General features: G+C 40.3%; 1 protein-coding gene across 3 annotated transcripts in view; it reads right to left on the minus strand.

Moving 5' to 3' along the window:
• Positions 1-5,757: 5,757 nt before the first annotated feature.
• The window catches only part of Col12a1 (collagen type XII alpha 1 chain), a 107,610-nt gene continuing 90,172 nt past the window's right edge, over positions 5,758-23,195 (minus strand). For 2 of the 3 annotated variants that reach the window (XM_050126312.1, XM_050126328.1), the window contains 13 exons: positions 23,016-23,102; positions 21,295-21,348; positions 20,709-20,804; positions 20,228-20,281; positions 19,517-19,570; positions 16,756-16,809; positions 15,342-15,413; positions 12,605-12,640; positions 12,434-12,500; positions 11,272-11,460; positions 10,253-10,321; positions 8,859-9,029; positions 5,758-6,764 (listed from right to left, as the gene is read on the minus strand). In XM_050126312.1, coding sequence (XP_049982269.1) covers positions 6,589-6,764; positions 8,859-9,029; positions 10,253-10,321; positions 11,272-11,460; positions 12,434-12,500; positions 12,605-12,640; positions 15,342-15,413; positions 16,756-16,809; positions 19,517-19,570; positions 20,228-20,281; positions 20,709-20,804; positions 21,295-21,348; positions 23,016-23,102 — 1,179 coding nt within the window. In that variant the 3' untranslated portion in view covers positions 5,758-6,588. Of the gene's footprint in view, positions 7,906-8,858; positions 9,030-10,252; positions 10,322-11,271; positions 11,461-12,433; positions 12,501-12,604; positions 12,641-15,341; positions 15,414-16,755; positions 16,810-19,516; positions 19,571-20,227; positions 20,282-20,708; positions 20,805-21,294; positions 21,349-23,015; positions 23,103-23,195 lie in introns of all 3 variants that reach the window. The other variant, XM_050126319.1, reaches the window with a different exon arrangement.

The following is a 23,195-nucleotide window of genomic DNA, read 5'->3' on the forward strand; positions in this document are numbered from 1 at the left end:
TGATGCTAGGCATCCCTCTGTGAGGGCCTACAGATGTGAGCCTGTTCCACCTTGACTATAGGTCAAAGAGTTTGAACTTCTTTGTGCTCTCTCAAAGTTGTTGACAACAGATGTGGGTAAAAAGAAGAGATTCTGACCTAGGGTGTGGCTGCTTACTATTTTGGGTATAGAGGTGAATCTATTCCACCTGGACCAAAGGTAGGAGAATTCAAGTCTATACCTTACATAATGCTAATGAACTCTTTTGCCTCCCCACTTCTTTTTTGGAGTCAAGTATATAGGTATGTGGAAAACAAACGTGGACGATTCACTGAACTTCCCTCTCGATGCTGTTCTGTGCTTCTGCCTCTTATTTCTCTCATATCTTTGTTCCTTTTGCTTTATATTTCTAATCCTCATGCTACTACCCTGGAATGTATGAATTTCGTCCAGGCTGGTCTTTGACATCCATCTTGGTACCCACTAATCATTTGTCTCTGTTTCCAGTCCCTGGGAAGGAAATTTCCAGAAATTGTGACTCAGTGACCTCCATCCAAAAATGTACAATTGTGAATATCTACTTTTTATGATATGTTTTACTGCCTTTTTTAACTTCTGTAACTTTCTTATGCAGATACACAAAATTTGTTTTGTTTTGAGTTGTCTGTTAAGTTTTGATTTTTTTCTGTTTGAGAAGTCTGTTCTGTTATTGTTTTGAGCTGCCACTTTAACTTGGCAAAACAGAACAATTTTTGCTTGCTTGCATAGATATTGAAGGTCTTCTTGTGGGTTTTGCCTTTAAAACACCCTTCCCCATTCTTTTCCTTCATGGCAATCTCAGATTTGAATCAGAGATTGTTTGTCCTGCTTAGCAGCTAATAAATAAATCTTGTACTTATACTTGCATTGAATCTATGATCTTTCCCAAGGAATCACAAACTCCATTACGCTATGTTGTTTGTTTCTTTATTTGTTTCTTTAGACCAGTAAGTAGTACTTGGTTTTACCCTAAGTGCATATGTTATTCAATCTCTGGTTTTGGTTACCCAAAAAGTATTGGGTATGGGTTCCATCTCAAAGTGGTCTTAGGTCAAATCAGATATTGGTTTGTTACTCCCGTAAGCTTTGTGTCACCATTGCTTAGCATATCTTGCAGGCAGGGCACCACTGTAGATCAAAAAATTTGTGGCTGGCTTGACGTTCCCCCTCCTCTTTGGTAGGTGCACACTACTTTTCTGTACCAAAAATATTAGCGGGGAAGGCTCTACATAGGCACAAGCTGGACTTCTTGACGTTCCATGAGTTGTGTAGGTGTTGCTCCAGCAGCAATGGAGCCTTGCCAGTCAGTTTGTGGAAAGCAACCTACAGACTTGGCAATAGCCTGGGTGGTTTGGGGATTCCTGTGGGATCTCTTTGGCCAACAACTCAATTAGAAGTAACCCAATCATGGTCCTTGAAACTCCATTTGGTGACTAGAAATAGTCAGTGGGACCCTGTCTCCCCCATTATTTGGAGACTTCATTTAGACTCCCTTCATAGACATATATATTTGGGGAAGTTTTGTGTACTTTCCCACAAATGGACCTTAATTTTAGCTGTCTTTCCCCAAATTGGAGTTTCACATAGACTAGATATTTTAAAGAGACTAAAATGTTTGAATTCTTTAGAACTATGGGACTTTTAAAACAAAGTGTGTTTTATATTGAGATTGTTCCTGTTAACAAGTAGTACTAGGGATTAGTAAGAAAAGGTTGTGGTTTAGTATTTTAATGCATTGGTATGTCAAATTAAGAAGGGCAATTGTCTTGGTTAGTATTTTATCAACTTGATACAAGTTGGAGTCATTTGGAAAGATGGAACGTCAGCTGAGAAAATGCCCCCACCAGACTGGCATACAGTCATGTGTATGGTATATTTTATTAATGGTTGATGTAAAAGAAGTCAGGCCACTGTGGGCAGTGTCACTGCTGAGCAGGTAGTCCTGGAGTACATATGAAAGGAGACTAAGCAAGCTGTGAGGTGCAAGACACAAAACAGACCTGCATGGCCTCTGCATCAGTTCCTGCCTTGGGTTCCTACCCTGATTTTCCTCAGTGATTGAGTGCAACCTGACAGTTATAAGATGAAGTAAACCATGTTTTCCCCAAATTGTTTTGGGTCATGATATTTTGTTACAACAATATAATTCTAAGACAGTAATGGTAACTAAGCATAACTAAAGACAATGGCTAAACAAAAATAAAATTAGTATGTCCTTCAGTTAATGTAGCACGTGACCATTAGCGCAGACACCAAGCTGGAGAAGCATCAAGTGGAGGCATGGAGGGGCTAAATGTCAAGGATGCACAGGGGTTCTGACAAAAGCAAAGGAGAGAGGCACTGGGGATATTTGAGCAGATAAGCAGAAAGCACCAAAAGGACAGGATGTCCCCGCCAGGGATCTTAAAGAACCAGTAGTTTGTAACAAATTTGTATTAATAACCTTGGAAAGATTAAGTAGCCAAGCTTGAGTAAAAGGAAAGTCTTTGATAATAAGACGCTCAAATAATTGAGACTACTGGATTTGTTATTCAACATGGATGCTGAGATCTTTCAGAAATTGCCAGATTTTTCATCCTAGAAAGCAATGAGGACAACTAGCTGGAATATCTACTGAACTGATGAAGTGACTATGATGTCAACAATGTGGTGAACAACAGTGTAGCTCTGGTTGACTGACAGTGGGAAGCAGCAGAAGGCAAAATTGCAATGACTCTCACATTTCTATCCTGACTAAATGAGTAGCTAGCTGCAGGTAAAAACCGCAATGGAGTTGCCATTTTAACTGAGCAAATGACGACTCCACAGACAGATAACATTCCTTGTTTTCCTTCAGAGGTAGATGTTATGAAAAGACTGAGTTCTGGATACATATAAGTAGTATGCTTTGTACCTATAGCTTTCAAGAATATGCATCAAATGAATGATATTTTATTTTTCTCTTTCTCATTCTGGATGATATGTGCATGATAATTACAAGTCTATTAACTCTCATGGGCCATTTACTTAATTTAACCATGACAACCACAAAAGGTGGAGCAATAAAATATGAAAGCATGAGTCTATGCCTTCTTGCACTAGAAATAAAAGGAAATTCTGTTTTGATGGTGACGATTGTTCTCTAGTACTAAGGACTGGACCAAGGGCCTTACCATACTCAGCAAGAATTTTACTCTTGAGTTAGATACTCAGAATTTTATTTCATTGGTTTGTTTTGTTTTAAGACAGGGTCTCATGGAGTTTACCAGACTGGTCTTGAACTTGTAATCTCCCTATGAAAGTCTCCCAAATAGCTGAGATTACATGTCTGAGCTCCAAGGAATTTCTTCTTAAAACCACTTATTTTGCAGCTTTCTATTATAGCTTAACCTAATCCTAATAAATGTGTTAAGTTTGAGGTACCAAGGAAACTCTTTTATGTTTTATATTTATTTTGGGGAATTTCTGACAGTATATTTTGATCATATTATTTCCTTTTTGGCAATTCCTATCAGATCCTCTTCCTACTCATCCAAATTCATGTTCCTTCCTACTCTTCAAAAACAAAAGAGTCAGAAGCGTGCATGTGGATGCACGCACACACACACAGATGACATCTGATTCGTGTTGTCCAGCTACTCCTGAGCATGAAGCCTGTCCTGAGGGATGCACAACTGAACATTGGCGGGGAACTGGACTAGACACTGGAGTTGAAGACAAGGGAGCGCAGATCCTTCTAAAAAAGGAAAGGACTATGATTCTGTTCTCAACCCTAAACAGCCTGATCTAAGAGGACAAAGGTTGATGAGTGTTTGCTTGGACAGATATCCACATTAAACCCTAAGTAAACTAGAAGTCAATGTTGCTTTGTATTTATAACGTCTGTGAAGACAGCAGTGACTACAGCAATTCTTTGCAAAGAGTGGTTAGTTTTCATGAACCGCTTATGTCACCTTACGACTGTTGAGTCCAAACCCTTTCCACTGAAGAAGAAATTATGATTTAAAAAAAAAACGAAGAGATAAAGACTCATATTGCTTAACCCAGTCCAATGGATAGAAAATGTTTGGAAATTTACACTGACTTCATTTGTACAGAAAATAATATGGAAGTAAAGAGCATGATTCTTTACAGACCCAACTGAATGCTTGAATGCTCACATATTTAAGAAAATATACGTGTAACCTATATTTACATTTGTTAAATTGCTAATGCTAGTATGCAAAATATCTATATAAAATATATAGGAATTAGGGTCTGTGTAGATGCTGTTTTCCAGCTGTAGACCTCACTAGAAGTAATAACCTGTGGCCATAGAAATCTCAGGCCCCATTCTCTCTTGAAGTTGGAGCCTCACCTTCATATACACAAAATAGACATCAGTGGATGTTAGAGTGGTCTCATATTGAAACATTACTAAGAATGTCCTTTGTGTTGTATGGCATTCTCTTCCAAGAAATCTTCAATAAATAAACCAATACCTGCATATTTGACATTTCTGGGATTTTGTCACTGTTTACATCCAAACTACATCATCTCTTCTCTTCAAAGTTTACTGTGTATATGCACAGTTAATAATGAAATGTGTTATGAAAATAAAAATCATGTGTGTCAGAATTGCATGAAAAAATATTTTCAATTACAAAAATCACATGTATTCTAGCTCCTTACTAACGCTCTGTTCAGGAATGGCTTGGCCCCAGTCCTTTCTTCCAGAGCAAACTAGAAAGTAGTGGTGAACCAAGACATTACAAACCCCCATCTAGTCAATCATTACTTTGTGCTTCAAATTCATGTGGCTGGGACCTCACTGAGTCAGAGACCTGAGGACCCATTTTCAGACTCCTAATCCAAGGGCTCGTCAAGGAACATTCAAACCACAACTGAATAAGAAACGACATTGGGGAAATCTTTGAGGTTTGAAAGACCCTGCCTGGAGACTCAGCTGTAAAGGGCTGGGGGAGAGGCAGAAAACACATCTGCCTACAGAGTAAGAAAGAAAGAGCATCAGTCTTCTTCTTAGGCTAGAGCAAAGTTGAGTTCTTCCCACAGCCTAGTGAAGAGGGGGACTGACAGAACCTCAGTGCTCTCCAGTTTTAAAATGTGAGTGAAAAGTTGAGAATGAGAGAAAAATGCTACGAGTTAACCATCTACTCAAAGCCTCTTAACTGACATCCATTAATGTACCATCTACGCTTTTTCATCTTGAACTCCAAGGAAAATTTACTGCATGTCTTGCCCCATGAAAATCCCTTCCACTGTCCCTCGCTTTTCAGTTGATGTTGGTTTCTTTCAAACAGACATTTGCATCATTTTTTTATGTTTAAGATGCTCTTATTGCATTTTTAAGTGGAAAAGAAAAGTTTACTTAAAATAAATTTTTCCATTAAGGAATTTTCCTCTTTGCAATTAAATTTGCTATTGGGCAAAGTATAGGAAAGTAATTAAATGCACACAAAATCATGTGGGTTGTAGATTATTTGGTTGCTTGGGGTCTCCTAGGATACCTCATTATTTTTCCACCAGCCCACACATCCTCTACATTCCTAATAAAACCTTTGGAATCTGCCGGATTTCTTAAGGCTCTCACCACTCTCTTCAATGACTTCACCATAGCATTAAAAAAAAAATCTAAAGTTATTTAGCATAATTTAACAGTATTAGTAAGATTTGTAACCGTATCCAAGGATATTAATTTGTTTGTTGTAACAACCACTCAAGCATTCCAAAAGGCTCTTCGAAGAAAAAGAACATGCCATATCAAATTTTCAGTAGTTTTATTGAAAAATGCCTCTTTTGTTTCAGAAATAAATAATATAAGGCAGTGAAATTCACAATCTGCAGTTAAAATATAAAAAGCAGCAATTCTATGTTCATAGTCTTGAAGACAATTTCCAACTGCTTTGATAACTAAGAAACAAGTTCTGCAAAAAGTTCATTCTAAATATACAACACAAACATGCAATTCCGTTTCTGCAGAATAATCTGCGATTTGGCGTAAATGTTAGTGTGTCAAAACAAGGAGGTCTACGGCAATAGGAAACAGTATCCAGTTGATACACTAGCTTCAGCTTCGTGGCGGAAGGTCTGTGGTTGTTAAGAGACTAAGAGTCTGTGCCCTAAAGCGGGACGGGAGGAAGGGGGAAAAGGAGAAACATGGCAGTGAGTTGGTGTTTCCCTCCATTTTGGTTTAAGGAAAGGAATGACTAGAAATGGGATGTGATTGAATTGCAGATTAGTACTGAGAAAGACAAAGGCTCTTTCCAAATATATAGCTGCTCTGGTTTCCAGGGCTTGCTGCTTCAACCTGGAAGTTTGGCTGCCACCGCCCACCCTGGGCGTGTTCTCTCCTCGCAGCTTCTGTGAACAGCGTGTGTTGTTGTGAGCATTTGAACGGCAAAGGCTTATAAATGTCTACAGACTGTCGCAGACTAGGCTGCCTGGAGAAACAAGGTTCCCTACAGTCAGAAAAGAGCACTGGTGGATGAAGCAACGCGAAGAAAACATCACAGAAAAGACGTACGCTGCCCTGCCTGACCTGTGAATGAGAATCCCAACACCTCCCACCTCGATGAACCCGTGGTCTCGGGTTCACTGCCCAGGGCCTGGGCGCAGGGCGCGCCGCCAACGCCTGTGGTCAGGGTGCTCCCGTTCAGGCTCGTCTGCACCGTAGTCCTCCTCATATTCTGCTGTCCTCTCCGGCTCCACAGGCACGATGAAGGGCTCACGATCAGGCAGGTAGGCCCCACCCTCGGGCACATAAGGCTCTGTCCGATTCAACATTACAGTTATGGCATGACTTGGAATGTACATACGCATAGTAAAAGTTAAGTCATCACCTGAGGTGACGGCCCTCCAGTCTTAATCTCACAACCATAAATAAATGCGTTACAGTGGTCCAATTCTTTCCATGTGCACATGCGCAGAGAGAATTTGGTAATCAAATGGGGAGGGGGCACACCTTCAAAGATCCAGCAGTAAATACAATCAATGGACAAACCCTGGCAAGGGTCAGAAATTATGGGCCAAAGAATTGTAAACACAGTACGTAGGTAGAATTTCTGACAAATCCCTAAATAACTGTTCGTAACTTCAAAGTCCTCACGTCAAAGAACAACTTGGAGAGCTGAGGACATGAAGCGAATGGGCGCCTAAAAACTGAACTCGGGTCAGACGGAACTGTCACCGGGTCTCACACAGACAGAGTTACAGTCAACGGGTGAGAAACACCTGGGACCACATCCAAACAGGAAGGAACGGTGATTTTAGACATTGGTTTGAAAACCTGTGCTTAAAAAAACCAAATGGGAGTATGCACACGGAATACTGAGAAGACACAGGCCCTGAACTCACGCATGCGCTGAACTCAGACACACCGCTAACAAGCAAGACGGGAGCAGATCCATTCGCTGTTATTGCAGAGAGCAAGCAGCCAGCAGGCTTGGGTGCAGAAGCAGACTGTTGGGTTGTTACAGAATTTTAGTGGGTAGGATCCCATCCAGATCATGTACAAGCCTCAATTAGTTTATTATTTACATAGGACATTTCTCTTCAACCAGGTTAATCGTCGTTCGTAACATGGCGTATCTCTGCTGGTTAGTAGCTTATTAGGCACCTTCGTCACAGCCAAGGGTCCTCGCGGCTGTGTCTGAACTTTCTAAAAGATGGTTTTCTACGTTACTGCTGAGAAGCATCGGGCTGACACCACTGCTTTTGTAACATTCGGGTTAGTATCGAGTCTCCACCCTCCTGTATGATGCCGACCCGGGTCGTTAACCATATCTGCGGTGAGATTTCCATACAGACTCATTTTCTAATAAGCACGTGCGCAAACATCTCAGAAACAGGGTTTTCATGTATTCAAACTGTAAGCAGCACTGGAGACTTAGAAAATTTGTTAGCCGGAACCTGAAACAGGTCAGAGATGATAGTTTTTAAAAGTTGAATTACTATGCAAAATATATATATACACATCCATCTATGTAAATGTTAAAGTATATATATATATCCATATATTTTCAGTTCACATATGCCATAAGGCAGTAATAATTTAAATTTGTTTTACAAAGAATTAAATTTTATTCTCACGAATGAGTTACATAGGACTATGCACTTGGATTTATTACTTTTGATAATATAAAATTATGCACATAAATATATAGATATATAGATATTTAGGTATTCAACTACTCATGCACTATTTGCTAGTAGCAAACCATATCAAACAGCAGTATCATTTTTAAACTTGCAAGATGCATGAGGATGCACTGATAAAAAGTCGCCATTGACCACAACATGCCAGTCTTCTATCCAGACCAGCATGCTTCCCAAACCTCACATCCCCAGTGTCAGGACAGAGACTTCTGCTGTCTACAAGTAGGGAACACTAGAATTTCATTAACAACCCTTTTAAGCTCCAGATTTGATAAGCATCAATTCCACGGCTGGTACGAGACAGTGAATTATTTCAGATATATTTCTTGTGCTATCACATGTAAATGAGATTCCAAAAATACTTTCACTATATATTTTCAGCATTCTATAACTGTATTTCTTTTTTGTTTATCTCTCTATTCTTTTAGGAAATAAAAAAAACTCATGAATTGGTAGCATTCATTTAACTCCCAGGAGAGTTGCAGAGAGGTTTATGATGTAGTTTGGTAAATCCAGAAATGCAGCAAAGGAAAAGGTTATTTAAATCCTAATAGTGAAAGATGTTGTGCTTTAGAGGGCAGCAACATCTAAAACACAAAACTGCAAAAAGCTTTGGCATCTCCAGAAAATCCTTAACTCTACCTTCCTTCCATCCTAGGGCTCCTTACTTGTGAGGAATTGCGATCCTTAGGTTGGCAACCACATACCTGGATAGCCTTGCCCATTGTATGGGATGCTGGCACACTGCGATGAATCACAATACCCAGGAGGACCTGGGGGTCCTCGGATACCTGAGTTTCCGGGACGGCCAGGGGGACCAGGAGGGCCTCTTGAGCCTGTAGACCCTGGTGGACCCGTTCTGGATTCTCCTTGTGGACCTAGTGTGAAGTTAAAACAAATACATTTCCCCTCTTGTCAAAAACCACCTGAGGCAGGCTCCAATACTCAAGGGACATCTCCCCTAACTTGAGGTTACACTGCCATTCACCAGAGCATAAGAAAGCAATTCAATAAGAAATTCTTATAAGAACCAAAGAACTTCCTTGTGATGAATTAATGCCAGCAATCCACCTCTGTAGCAATTTAATTTAAGGAAAACTGATGTGGCAAGAAGTAAGACAAGCTAAAATTATTTGTGAATTCTCTTGTTTGCTCCTATTCATATGGGGACAAGGATGCCTGGAATGGTTGCATCAGGCAGGAAGGTGAGTATCGGGTCCACACCTCCAGTTTATATGACACAAGTAACGTTCTTTCTGGATAAAGTGGCACTTAGTCATGATTAATGTAAATATTGTAAATATAAAGACTTAATCATAAGGTTGACCCTGGGTGCAAAGATCCAGCAACCACATAAAGAGAAGAAAAATATGGGGCAGCAAGATGGCTTTGGTGAGTAAAAGTACTTGCTACCAAGCCTAAAAACCAGAGTTCAATTCCCAGGACTTCTATGGCGGAAGAAGAGAACCACCCTCTCCAAGTTGTCCTCTGGCAAGCACATGTCATCATGGAATAAACACCTGTGCGCACACACAAATAAGTAGATGGTAAATAGACATTTAGACCGACAGACAGAAAGATAACTAGACAGACAAGCAGACAGACAGATACGGATATTTAGACAGAAAGAAAGAGGATTTTTTTAATCTTTAAATAAGAATAAAATTTCTTTTCAACCTAGTGAAAACAATGCGTAAGTCAACTGGACAGCTACTGCTTCCTTGGAGCACGCTGGGGAAATACTGTAAAGGAAAGTTTGTGTCAAGTCTTTCATTTTTCTCACTCTAATAACTCCATATTGAAGCATACTAGAAAAAATAGCATTTAGAGGGTATAAAGCAAACAAAAGCAACAACAACACAAAACACCACACAGAAAGTCCCTACCAAATGAAAGTAATCCTTCCTTCTTTAAGTCAGCGACCATCCCACCTTCATATACCAAAGCTGTGAGCAAACCCAATGGAGTATGCTCTTTAACAAAGAGAACAACCCAACTGGACTGTGCACTCAGAGCCCGCCATATTGGTGTAAAACTGATGCTATGAAGTTGCCTCTCACGCTTTATAGACTTTTCCAATCTGATGTCTTAACAAACCTACCTGGCGGTCCAGGCGGCCCGCGGGATCCTGGAGACCCGATACCCCTTTCACCTTTCTCTCCAGGCAAACCTACAGAGAGAGAAAGAGAAAGAGAGAGAGAGAGAGAGAGAGAGAGAGAGAGAGAGAGAGAGAGAAGAAAAGCATGGGAAATTTTTATCTGGAAACATGATTTTTCATCGTAAATAATAATAATTCAAGTAACTCATTTCCTTAGTGAAAACAGAACCTAATTTTTCCCAGAAGTTCACTCCTGAAGCCAAATTCTCTCTAGACATTTGTGTAATTCCAGGTTCATGGCCAAGAAACAAATCTGGCTGAAAGTCAGAGGGGAATTATTTGAAGGATACAAATATGCCTAATATATTGTCAAATAGTAATTAAAAACAAAGGTCTTAGAGAAGGCCCGTCAGGTAGACTTTAGGAGCTGTGTGTGCACAGCATTCACACCATCAGATAGCAGGGTTACATAACTCTTAAACTGGCATTCACTGACCTGAAACATCTGGAAGCCGAAAGATCCCGTTTTTCTTACCTCCCCCTCCCTTTCAATTTCATTTATCTACCATGAAATTAAAGTCAAACAAATATCCTAGAACCAGTGCCAGGCCTTGAATGAAGGAATAGAAAAAATTTGGACCTAAGACCATTGGGCTGCTCAGATGTCCTGGGTGGCTTCTCAGTTCTTGCCACAGTCACAACACTCGGTCAAATGTGAGGCCTGATTCCACGTGCCAAGACCCTGCTTCCCACGAATGCCACAGAAAGCTCAATGGATAGAAACGTCTCTACTGAGATCCCCTGAAAGTGGTGTCTATTTTCTCACACCCCTATCACCAGGATACACTCCTGTGAACTGCAGATTACCACAGGCAAAGGTGACCCCCAGGCAGCTCGTCTGGACTGTCCAAATAGCACCAAAGTGGCTCGCCAAATTCTGCCCTCCCAATACTTTCAACCTGCCCCAATTCTAGCACATGCAAGCTCTTCCCTTATCTCTGGGTAAAGTCATAAAGACCCACCTCGTTCACCAGGGGGTCCCTGCATCCCCGGTGTGCCAGGGAATCCTGGTCGCCCCCCAGGCCCTGGTTCTCCTCTGGCTCCAGCATCACCAGGGGGCCCTGGGGGCCCTGGTGGGCCAGGCTGGTTGCGATTTGAGTGGTAATCATTTGGAATCTGATTCAGCATCTGATTGAATCTGCTCATCTGGCCTGTAAAATAGAAAGACTTGTTAGAAAGAAACCCAGGAAGGGAAGTGCGAGACTGGGAAGTTGCTTCCTCTTAGCATCTAAAGATATCTACCTTCTTCCTTCCTTCTCTCTAGGAAGTGTTCTAATTAGTAGAAACAACAACAACAACAACAACAAAGAGATACATCAGCCACCCAGTACAAAATGACCTTTGATAGAAGGTCATTTCCCCAAAATGCTCAACTCAAGCCATAAGCATTGTTGTAAATATAAGAATTATCAAAGTGTGGGGTGGCTCTGAAATACAAATGGTAAGCAATGAATTACTACTTCCAGAGTGCTGAATGATGTCACTCAAAAGTGAGCCCTTTTGAAATAAGGACAGTGTGTCATTTTTCTAGATACCTAAGGCAATGACACCCAGATTTTAGCACAAATGAGAACTTTTGTAAGCGTACACTGAAAAATATATTATTTCTGGGCCTCATTTCCAAGCACAGTAATTCACTGGGTGTAGAACATAGTCTAGGAACTCTCGTTTCTAACAAGCAAATTAAACAATTTGAGGGGATGTGTTCCTTAGGATCATGCAGTAAGAAACACTAACTAAACTTCAGAGAGAGAGCCCTGAGTTGGCCTGTACTCCATCTTCCGAGAGAGAGAGAGAGAGAGCTCTGAGTTCAAGGTTGCCTACACTCCATCTTCAGAGAAAGAGCCCTGAGTTCAAGACTGGCCTGCTCTCCATTTTCAGAGAGAGAGCCCTGAGTTCAAGTCTAGCCCACACTCCATCTTCAGGCAAGGCACTGTCTGAATTGGGAATTTCTCTGATCAACTTCATGACTCAAGTTCCGTAGGTTTCCTAGAATTACTTTAAAAGTCATTCAAATGGTAAGCAATGAATTACTACTTATAAGTCGTTCACAGACTCCGATGGTTAACAGTGAATCACCACTCACTAGCTGTTCACAGACTCAGATGGTAAACAATAAATTACCACTTATTAGTTGTTCGCAGACTTGTCTTGCAACTGCTCTCATCATGTTCTGGGAAGCAATGTCTCCCTGGGTAATTAAATTTAAAAAAAATAAAATATTATTTCTATAATTTTGGATGTCAACATTTAACTCTTGAAACAAAATTAAGTCAAATTTTAAGAAATACATACCCTGTCACCTTTTTCTCCTTTTAACCCAGATTGGCCCTAAAACACAGGAATGTCACACTTTAGAAACAGGAAGATAGGGGCTAAAAGAGCAGTTCTCAACCTGTGGGTCATGACTCCTTGGGGAGTCAAATGACCCTTTCAGGGGGGTCACCAAAAAATGTCAGCCAGCCCAGATATTTACATTACAATCATAACAGTAGCAAAATTATAGTTGTGAAGTAGCAACGAAACTAATTTTATGATTGGGGGCCACCACAGCGTGAGGAACTGTATTAAAGGCTCACAGCAGCACTAGGAAGACTGAGAGCCACTGGTCTCAAGTGATACATAGACAGAAATGACAAGAGAGAGGCCAGAGCCCATCATCTAATTTAAGCCAACGAAATCTAATTAATCTAGCTAATTCTTCCTCCAGCTAATCTTTGTGAATTGAATAGGGGAAAAAAAAGTGTTTTTCTTTCTTAATTGTCTCACATGCAAACAACCACATAATCTTTATCCCTCTCAATCAGAAGCCCCTCCCTGTCCAGGAAAGGGCAGGAACTTCCTATCTTTCGGTAGCATCTTTTCAAACTGCCAGCTGCCATTACAGAAGGAACATCCAAGTCGTTAACAAATCCGATGTTGGAATACTGTTCCAGCCAAACCAACTTGGACCGTGTCTATGAAAACCATTGTAGTTCAAATCAGGGCCTAGTGTAACTATTCCAATATCCTCTTAACTGACCTCCCTACTTCCTGCTTTTGTTCCTAATAGCCTATTCTCGATACAGATGCAAGAATGGTATTTTTAAAGAAAAAGCACTTCACATGAGCTCCAAATAAATACATACCGAATTAAAGAATTATTCTAAGAAAAACTTGTGCTTGGCTTTCTTATTGCCAAGAGTATTATGTTTTGGTGGAAATATTAATAATGAATATGGAATTTTGTGCAAACTGCAGTTATTTTTTTTCATTTCTTGCTCTTTTGAAAAGCTTCTGACTTACTTTTTTATTTTATTCCTACTCCAAAATGACTATTTAAATTTTTCGAGAAATAGATTCACAAGTACCATATGTATGTCACAACTACCCTTCCAGCTCCCCACTAAGTCTTCTTGTGTCCCCCCCCCAATTCTTACTGTTTTGCACACACATACTGACACACAGACACCCTACTAAGGGAATTTAGTATTTCTCCTGTGTGCATATGTTTAGGGTTGACCATTTGGGGTTGGTAACCTATCTGGGTCTCACGTCTGAAGGAAACTAAGTTTCCTTCTCCCAGTGGCCATTAACTGCCTTCAGTTCTTCATCTAGGGGTGAGGCCTTGTGGTATCCCCCCCCATACATGTTGGCATGACAACTAGTGTTGCCATTATTCAGTCCTGTTTAGACAATCATATCGTTAGGAGTTCATGGGAATATTTTCCCCGTCCCCTCGTCCATGATCTTGTAGAAGCATTCTTAACTTACTACCTGTTACTGGAAAATCCATCTCCAGTAAAAGCAATAGAAATTTTTGAGCCTCTGCTTGCTAGATTAGCAATACCCTTGCCTCGTGCTAATGCAAAACTAAGCATGAAGTGTATGAAGTCTAATGGTTATTGCAAATACTTGTGGAAATTTTAGAAACTCCAAATTCAATAGGAAGGTACTAATTTGAAAGCACATGATAGGTATAATGATATTGCAATTCTTATTTCTCACTAAACATAAGAGTGAGAGAGAGCTAAATCAGATATAAACTGAGGAAGGACCACATTAGAAAAAGTAAAATAAGCAACTCAAGTTTAGCTTCTTATTTATTTGTTTGTGCTAAGTGTTGAAGCCACGGCCTTGCACATGGTAGACAAGCACTACACCACTGAGCTACCCCCTCAGTCTAGCACATAATTTTGTTTGCACACGCACATGTGTGGTGAGGGCACTTGAATATACATATGTCAGTGCATGTGTGCCATGCCATGGCATACATGTGGAGATCTGAGGACAGCCTTGGGTGTTCATCCTCAACTTCCATATTATTTGAGACAAAGTCTCTTTGCTGTTTTTCCACTGTGGGTGCCAGATCCCTAGCCTGAGCCCTTCCAGGGATTCTCCCATTTCTTCCTCCTGTCTCTCTGTAGGAACACTGGGATAACAAATACTCATACATGTCCAGTTCTTTAGAAATGTTCAGGAGATTCAAACTTAGACCCTCATGTTTGCATAGCTGGCATTTTTACCCACCAAGCCATCTCCTTAAGTCCCAGTAGACACTTTTAACACTGGTCTGATACTTCAGCATCCTCAGCTACGGAGCAAGAAACAAATGGTGCAGCTAAGCAGTGTTGTCCGCCAAAGGGTTAACATTCACAAACTAAGGAAGTAGGCGCCCTGCACTCCAATCATGCAGCTTTATGCCTTAAACGGCATACCACTTATAAATAAAAAGAATGATTTTGCTGACCCAGCTCTGAAGCTCTGAGTGTTTATGCAGTGCAGAAATATGTGTCTTGGCTCATACTCCCTTCCTCCTTTTAAAGAAACCCGATGACCACAATTTTCATCCCAGGAAATTATAGCAACCCAGGAGGGGGAAAAATATCTTTAGAACTATTCCCAAGTCAAATCCATGGGTTTATCCTTGTTTCAGCAAGGCTCCAAACACATTTATGACTGAGATAACCTAAATATGCCCAAGCCTTGGAGTTCTCATTATCTGTATCCACAAGAGAACAGAAGTCAGTAAACATGCAAAGCATCTACTTACTGGTCTGCCATGGTCTCCAGGTTTCCCTGGTTTTCCACTTGGCCCTGTAGCTCCTGGAGAACCAGGGGTTCCCTACAATCACAGACCAAGAAAGGCAATGTTAGGGTGAGGAAAAATCCTAGTCACAGTAACTAAATAACTGCAGCCAGGTTTAAAAACTTGTAAAAGAAGCAGACTATCATTACACGGTAAGGAAAAGGACAACCACATTTTGAGGTAACATGGGGGGGGGGGAGTAAGTCTTGGCATTTCGGTCTGCACTGTATCTTAAATCCAATGAAAAAATGCATGCACACGAATAACCAGCTTCACAATCTTTGTTGGACTACAACCCCAGTAATTTGCTACAGTGCATATCTACAGAAGGAAACTCCTGAATTTTTAGCTTATTTCTGAAACAAAAAAATAAGAATAAAAGCTCCAAAAGACAGGAATGGAAACTTTGGCTAGAGTGGGATTTAAAAGGTGGCTGGGTTTATCATGGTTTGGCGGCACTTCTGATGTCTGCAGAGGAGTCTAGAAATCACTTCTTCCTCAGGGACATTCCCCAGGCTCCAAGTCTCTCTAGCCTATCAGCGCTCTTCAACCCAGAGAAACCACAAGAATTCCTCCCTGGTGCTTTTAAGTCAACTTTCAGGCATTTCCGCCATATATCTACTGGGCTATTTATAATATAATATCTAATACATCTTGTTCTAAAGCCTACCGTTTCCATTAAATAGAATCATAAGATTTTTTAAATAGTTCTCTGTCAATTTATGCAAAAAAATTGAACTCTACAGTAAACACTTAGATTTAATATTTAAACCTGAAAACATATGTATTAAAGATAAATAATAAAATCACTTAAACATATGTTCCAGAATCTCCAAATCCTGCCACACAGACAGGGGCACAGCCACAGTCTCCATCCCACTGTGACCTCACCTATGGGCAGTGCTCCTCTAAGAAGCTTCAGAATCTCTTATCTTCAGTGTCTTCTCCATAAATAATAAGAAGACCCTTTAAGTTGTAGATAAAACCTACTTCTCCAGAATGACTGATGGTTACTCATTAATAATGTCCTTAACATTTAAATGTCACAAGCTTCAGAATCACGAGGTAACCATTGAGGTCCTGAACATAACCACTCAACACGGAGGAAAATCACGAGACTAGCCAGCTAGTAGCCAAGTCAGTCTGAGATTTTTCTAAAACATAACTTAATTAAGCATCTGTATTTTGACATATCTGCTTTCTCTAACACATTTTGATTTATTAAAAAAAAAAACAAAGCCAAATAGCTCATGTAACAATATACTCCAGAGCACAGGCAGAGGGTAACTCAAACCATGTTTTCTCACTAGCAAAATTAGAACAAAGGGAAAGAAGAGTGGGGGCCAGGTGAAGACCATGTAACCCGCTCGGCTCTTACCGGTGGCCCGGGCGGGCCTCTCGGTCCCATGGCACCATCCTTTCCAGTGAACCCCTAGGTAAGAATGAAATCACAATTACAGATTAGGAAGAGAATGAACAAGTGAAAGGAAGCTGACTAGACCGTTAAGAGTGAATGGGAAATACGAAGGACTGAGTACAGTTTGGTGTTTGGTAGATAAGCTTTCAACACGAAGACCATTTCAAAACAACTCATTTCAACTTACATTACACTGTTACAGAGCAATTAGTTCCTATGCTCGTTAATTTGTGGAGTAACACACAAAACCATTTTAAATGCCAAACTAATCTTTGTCAAATAAGGAAGATTCTGGCTTTTACTTCTATAAGACTGTAAAGAAAGGCGAAGAGAGATTGACTCTGTCCACTAAGCAGCTGCTCTCTGAGAGGGAAAAACTGTATTAACTGCCCTACACCCTAAGAGGAAAGGAAGTTTTCTCACAACGAGCATTAAACTCTCTCCCTTCTTCCACAGAGCCAAGCAGTGTCGGCAGCGTGAGCATCAAGGAGAGGGCAGGGTGCACCTCCCCGCGGGGCTGCCCTTTGGCTCCCGTGTCCCAGCTGATGAGCTCCTTCTCTCTGTGCGGTGCCAAATGACCTCTGCCCGGAGTGAGTCACCCTGCTACCTAGTCTGCTTTCATTCCCAAGACCAGATCTCTGAACCCCAGCCGAGGACTTCTGAGTCAGCCTTCTGTTTATGTTTGCCGCATTCCTCCGTCAGAAATGATTTTTCTCCCATTCTCTGCAGAGAGTAAGAATGATCAGGACCAGGCATGGTGGCTCCATGCCTGTAATTCCAGCATTTAGGAAGCTGAGACAGAAGGGTGGCTGCGAGTTCTGGGCCAGTCTGGCTTTGAAAAATCGAGCATGAAAGAATAATTATTTTGTCCGTAGTTATTCAGCATCCATATTTCTTAGTCTACGGACTTCACAAGAGCAGAAACTTAAAGGGTTTTATTTAAGGGAATTTTTGAAATACTCCACACCCAGAAAACATATATTTTCAGAAACTCAAAGGGATAAACTTTCAGGCTGCTCTCTGAAGGAGCAAGGCCAGCTTAACACAAACCAGATTCTGAGTCTATCTGATACAAAACCAACATTACTTCTAAGGGCCACTTAAGAAACAAGAATGTTCCAGTAGCTTTGCTGAGATGGTCGGAACGACATTTATTCCATATAAACATAGCCAACTGCTACCTAGTATGCTCTTTCTCATTCTTTAGTGAGTATGATGTTTCCAACAATCTAGTCGTGCTTGGGACTTCGAAGGAACATATCTAAATTGAGGAGAGGGGATTTAGTCTGATAGTCCTTAAAGGGGCTATCTTGAGTCACCTGCAGACCACCATGCTTCAACTTCTAGTTTCACTTCTTGTTGCAGGCCTGAAGCTGTTATGTTCAGCCATGTGACAGTGCTGAAGAGCCTAGCAATCATTTTACATAAATATGTATACCAGATACAAGTGCCTGGGGTTCTTCTGCTGTTTCCCCGTTGTCACAGGCCCTGCTATTCCTGCAGAGCCTTAATCCTTGGCTTCACTTCCCTGCTTCTGTCTCTAAGCCTGTTCTTTTCTTATTTTGTTGGCCAAGATCCCCCTACCCAGTCTCTCTGGATGTCTGAAGTTGTTTGTGGCCTGCTCCCTCTGTGCACCTGTCTTTAGCCTCAGAGGCAGTACTGAGAAATACGTAGGGAGACGGAGCTGTGGACGAAGGGGGGAACGAGTTCTTGAAATCTTTCTTCATTTTCATCCCAGACCAGAATAGACTCACCACAATGTTGGACCCGGATTATATTTTCAGAGACAAAAAGCACAGGTTCCCTCAGTCTTTCTAGAAACAGCACTCTGGAGAGCACCGCCCGCTATTCTAAGATGTCTTGGTGAACCATTGCTCCCAGAGTGATACATCCTCACCAACAAGTACTCACAGATATTAAGGTTATCAGATCACGTGCTTACTGACAGCGGGTATAGCACTAACCCTTCCAGAGAGGCTGATAGTAGCAGTTTAGCCTGACTGATAGAGTGCAGACAGCCTTCACGCTGTTGTTGAAACCATAAAATGATGAAAAGTTGCACGATTTGTGGGCTTTGAGGAATTTAACATCTCTAAATTCCTCTTACTAAAGCAATTTTGGTCTCTTCTTGAAACACATGTTCTCATAGCATTGGTGAGTGAGGCATAAATGTCATGTTCACAAGGTTACCAATTAGCCTATCCCAGAACGTAATGGCTTTCCTACCTTGTTATTACCTTGAGTCAAGAGCAAATTTGAATGCTGCTGCAAATAAAGTCCCTACTGAATACCAGCTCTCTGCACCGGCATCAATCTCAGAAGGGACACTTGTCTTCTGAAGGTGTAGAGTTCCTCAGGACTTCAAAAACAATGCTATGAAATCTAAGGCTACTCTCCAACTTATATAAAATCTATCTCATGATAAAGATTTTTATTTCAGAAACTAAAACAATTCCTAAGTTTCTTTAATGTTTTCCTAATCAGTTAAAAATGATTTACTGGGCTCTGAATCTAATACAACTTAAAAATTCTCAAAATTAAAATGTCAAATACTTCCCCCAAAGTCCCATCAATTTGTTTAAGGGAACTCATGGTGATTCTGATGTTGGATACCGATACCAGTTTGAAGCCTTCCACAAGATATGTGAATTCCACATCTACAACAGTGCAAACACGACTTGGGGATTCTGTAGTTAATGCAGATTTGTGGCCCAAAACTTACTCTGTCTCCTGGCGGTCCCATTGGTCCTGGTGGGCCAGGTAATCCTGGGGTTCCCTGCACAAAGGGGAGCAAGCAATTAGTGCACAGTGAAATACTGCGTGTGTAGAAAGTGATGATTAACATCCTTCAAAAATGTTAAAAAAAATAAGAAGAAGAAAGGAAGGAAGGAAGGAAAGAAGGAAGGAAGGAAGGAAGGAAGGAAGGAAGGAAGGAAGGAAGGAAGGAAGGAAGGAAAGAAGGAAGGAAGGGAAATACACAGTTGGGGGGGCTCTGAAAAGAAACAGAAGATCATAGCCAAACACAGCACCAGGCATACAGACATCAGTCAGCAAGGCAGAATCTGAATTAAACACTGTACCTTAAGCTCTAAGAACAGAGTGAGACGTGCAGGTTCAGCCTTACGCTTCACTACTTCACTTTTTCACCTTTTGTAATTAAAATTCCTTTTTCATATAATATATTCTGATCATGTTTTTCTCTCCCTCCAGATCCTCCCATTTCCACCTCACCCACCAAACTCTACAGTCTTTCTCTGTGTCTGTCTGTCTCTCTCTGTGTCTCTGTCTCTGTCTCTGTGTCTCTGTCTCTGTCTCTGTCTCTCTCTCTCTCTCTCTCTCTCTCTCTCTCACACACACACACACACACACACACACACACACACACATTCGCAACACTCAAAGACAGCTTTTCAAACAGCCCATGAGAACTCACAGTCCGGCCGGGAAGCCCTGGCTCTCCTGCGTCACCTTTCATTCCCTGGCGACCCTAGAGTGGGCAGCGAGAAGATGGTTCTCAGAGATTATGGAGATTAAGTTTAAAGGAAGAAGTGAGTCACTTATGGACTTTCATCAATTTATTATTCCAGTGTAAAGGTTCAGAGACAAGCACATAGGTCTGTTTTAGGGGAGATGAATAAACCAGTTATTATTATTATTATTATTATTATTATTATTATTATCATTAATCACTCACTTTCTCCAGTAAATGCCATCTGTACTTCCTACTTTACATTATACAATGTTATTATATATTTACATGATTATATATCTAACAAAAGTGATATGTGCATTAATTTTAGGAAGTTTTTGAGAGATCAAATAAGTAGAACAAATTTTTCTGCAGTTATTTATTGCATATTCCACTTACATATCTAAAATAAGTTTCATTTACTACAGGAAGCCTTTATGCCTACCTGTTCTCCTGGAATGGAGAGTCCATTGGGTCCCTGGGGGCCTGGAGGACCCTGAGGGCCTGGGGGACCTGTATCTCCACGGGGACCTGGAGGCCCCTAAAATATATGAGGAAAAGAGAGGGGGGATGGAGGGGAGGGTGGTGATGTAATAGCCTCCAGTAGGAACATTTAGATGTTTCTTCATAGCCTGAAAGCATCACCACTTAGTCTTCATAAACATTTTGGAAATACATACTTGTAGAAAACTGTGTTGATGTCATTCTTTCATTCCCTTTACTACATATTTAAAAAACAGAATGTGGTGAATTCACAAGAACACTTAGATTTCAATAAAAGTCCTATTAAAAGTAGACTTTTTTAAAGTGAAAAGCATTATATAATACAGAGTGCATTCATAGATTCCCAAGAGCTCAAAGTTTAAATTTCATTAGATTTAATCTTTAATAATTGCTCACTATTTCTGAAACCAAGAATAGTGATATACCTTGGGGCACACTAAACTGAGGTCAAATACCTCCTTCACAGAAACTTAAACAAGCACACTTCAACTAACTGATGAATATTTGGAATATTAAAATGTACTTACAACTGCTCCGTTGAGGCCCCTTTCACCTCTGGGACCTTTCGCACCAGGTCCTCCCTAAAACACATAAAAAGAACACATTTTGGTGTGAGCATAAGGAAAATAAAAATGGATATATAAAAAATAGTGTTTAAAGAAGGAAAAAATAGTCCCTAAACAGTTAATACCTTTACAGTTATTAAAATGACTTTTTAATATTTATTAAAATAAATATTTTATTTTATAAAATAAAATATGCAAAATAATAAAGTAAAACTCTCATGTTACAGCTGGTGTGCAGCACTGTGACTAATCGCTTGCCTAGCATGTGCAAAGCCCTGGTTTGAGGCCCCACATGGCTGAGAAATAAACTTGGGTCATACAAACCCACAAAAGAATAGAATTTCAAAACTTTTCACATTCTTTGTTTCTTCCTATTATACTTATAGCAGTAGAATAAAAAGAAAAATACATTTGAGAATTATATGAATTATATTCTCAAAGAAAAGTGGCCAAAAGAATTATATTGATTGAGGAAAATATCCTAATCTCTCTGGACCTCGGAGCATGTACTTAAGAAACAAGAATTCAAAGCCAACAAGCAAAGCCAAAATAAATATAATAATGACGTCAGAAAATGGTACCTGAAAACTGGAGGGAAAAAAAAACCTGAAAAGTATCTGTAAGATCCAAGTTATATGCCAAGTACGTATCAAATTAATGATACTAATTCCAGTGACATTTGAAACTGCTTATTAAAACTTGCTTGTAACTAACCTAAAATAAATTATTTACTATAACCCAAGAATAACAAGGGTTGGTGTTCTTGGTATCTTTGAGTTGCTCCCAAAGCAATAACTGTTGTCTTAAGTCAATGAAATTAGAGCAATCACTTTTATTCCTCAATGCGGCTCAAGTCGGCTCAACCCTAAACTGAGGAGTACACACTGATTGATCAATGTCCTCTACCATAATTGTCATCTTCAATGTTTCACTTTGCATTTTCTTAGTCTCCCATCTTTACTGCATAGCATCCAGTCATAGACTCTCCACTCAAGTTATTCCAAACTCTAGCACTTTCTCCCAGCGCTTAGACTATGACCATATATTTGAGTTGTCGTCTTCATGTACCATGTTCATGGTGTGTCCATGTCAAGTTCATATGTCTAGGTTCTAAGTAAGTTGTTCTTGACCAGCTTTCCAAACCATGGCTCTATTCCATTCATGCAAGAAACTTTCAGGAAATGTAAGACTTTCCAAGTTCTTGAATTTACAAATGGAAACCCAAGCTTATGTTTTTAAGAGAAAAGTCTTAAAGAGTGCCAATGTTATTAACCCTGGGCAGATATAGAAATGAGCCAAGCACTAGAACCAAATTATCTTTCAAAAAAAAAAATAATTCTTATTACACTCATGGCACATGAGTGGAAGTCAGAGGACAACTTGAAGAAGTTGGTTCTTTTATTTCACCTTGGCGTCCCAGGAATAAAACACAGGTCATTAGGCTTGGCAGTAAGGACATTTATCCACTGACTCATCTTGACAGCTCCCAAATTTTCTTTGTGATTTACTTCACTTCAGATCTCAAAATCTATTTTAAAGATGGCTAGAAGTTTAGCATATTTTATCGCCAAGAACACAAATGGGAAAATAGCATGTTATAGGTGATCATTCCAAAGATCCCCCTCCAAAAAGATTTCCAAACTAAACAATAATGCTCTAAGTGACTATTTTGGTCTCCTTACTGCGGGGCCTGGAGGGCCTGGAGGTCCAACGCTGTCCTGTGTACACGTGCAAGCATTCGGAAGAGCAGGGCATTTTGCTTCATCTCTCTGAAATGTCGAAAAGATTATTTGCAGATAAATTTAGTGAGGAGTGACAGGTGACATCCTATCCACTAACCCTATTTGCATACATAAGAATCT

Source organism: Alexandromys fortis, unplaced genomic scaffold (genome assembly GCF_014885135.2).
Source record: "Alexandromys fortis isolate MF-2015 unplaced genomic scaffold, M_Fortis_MF-2015_v1.1 scaffold_22, whole genome shotgun sequence".
NCBI classification, from domain to species: Eukaryota; Metazoa; Chordata; class Mammalia; order Rodentia; family Cricetidae; genus Alexandromys; species Alexandromys fortis.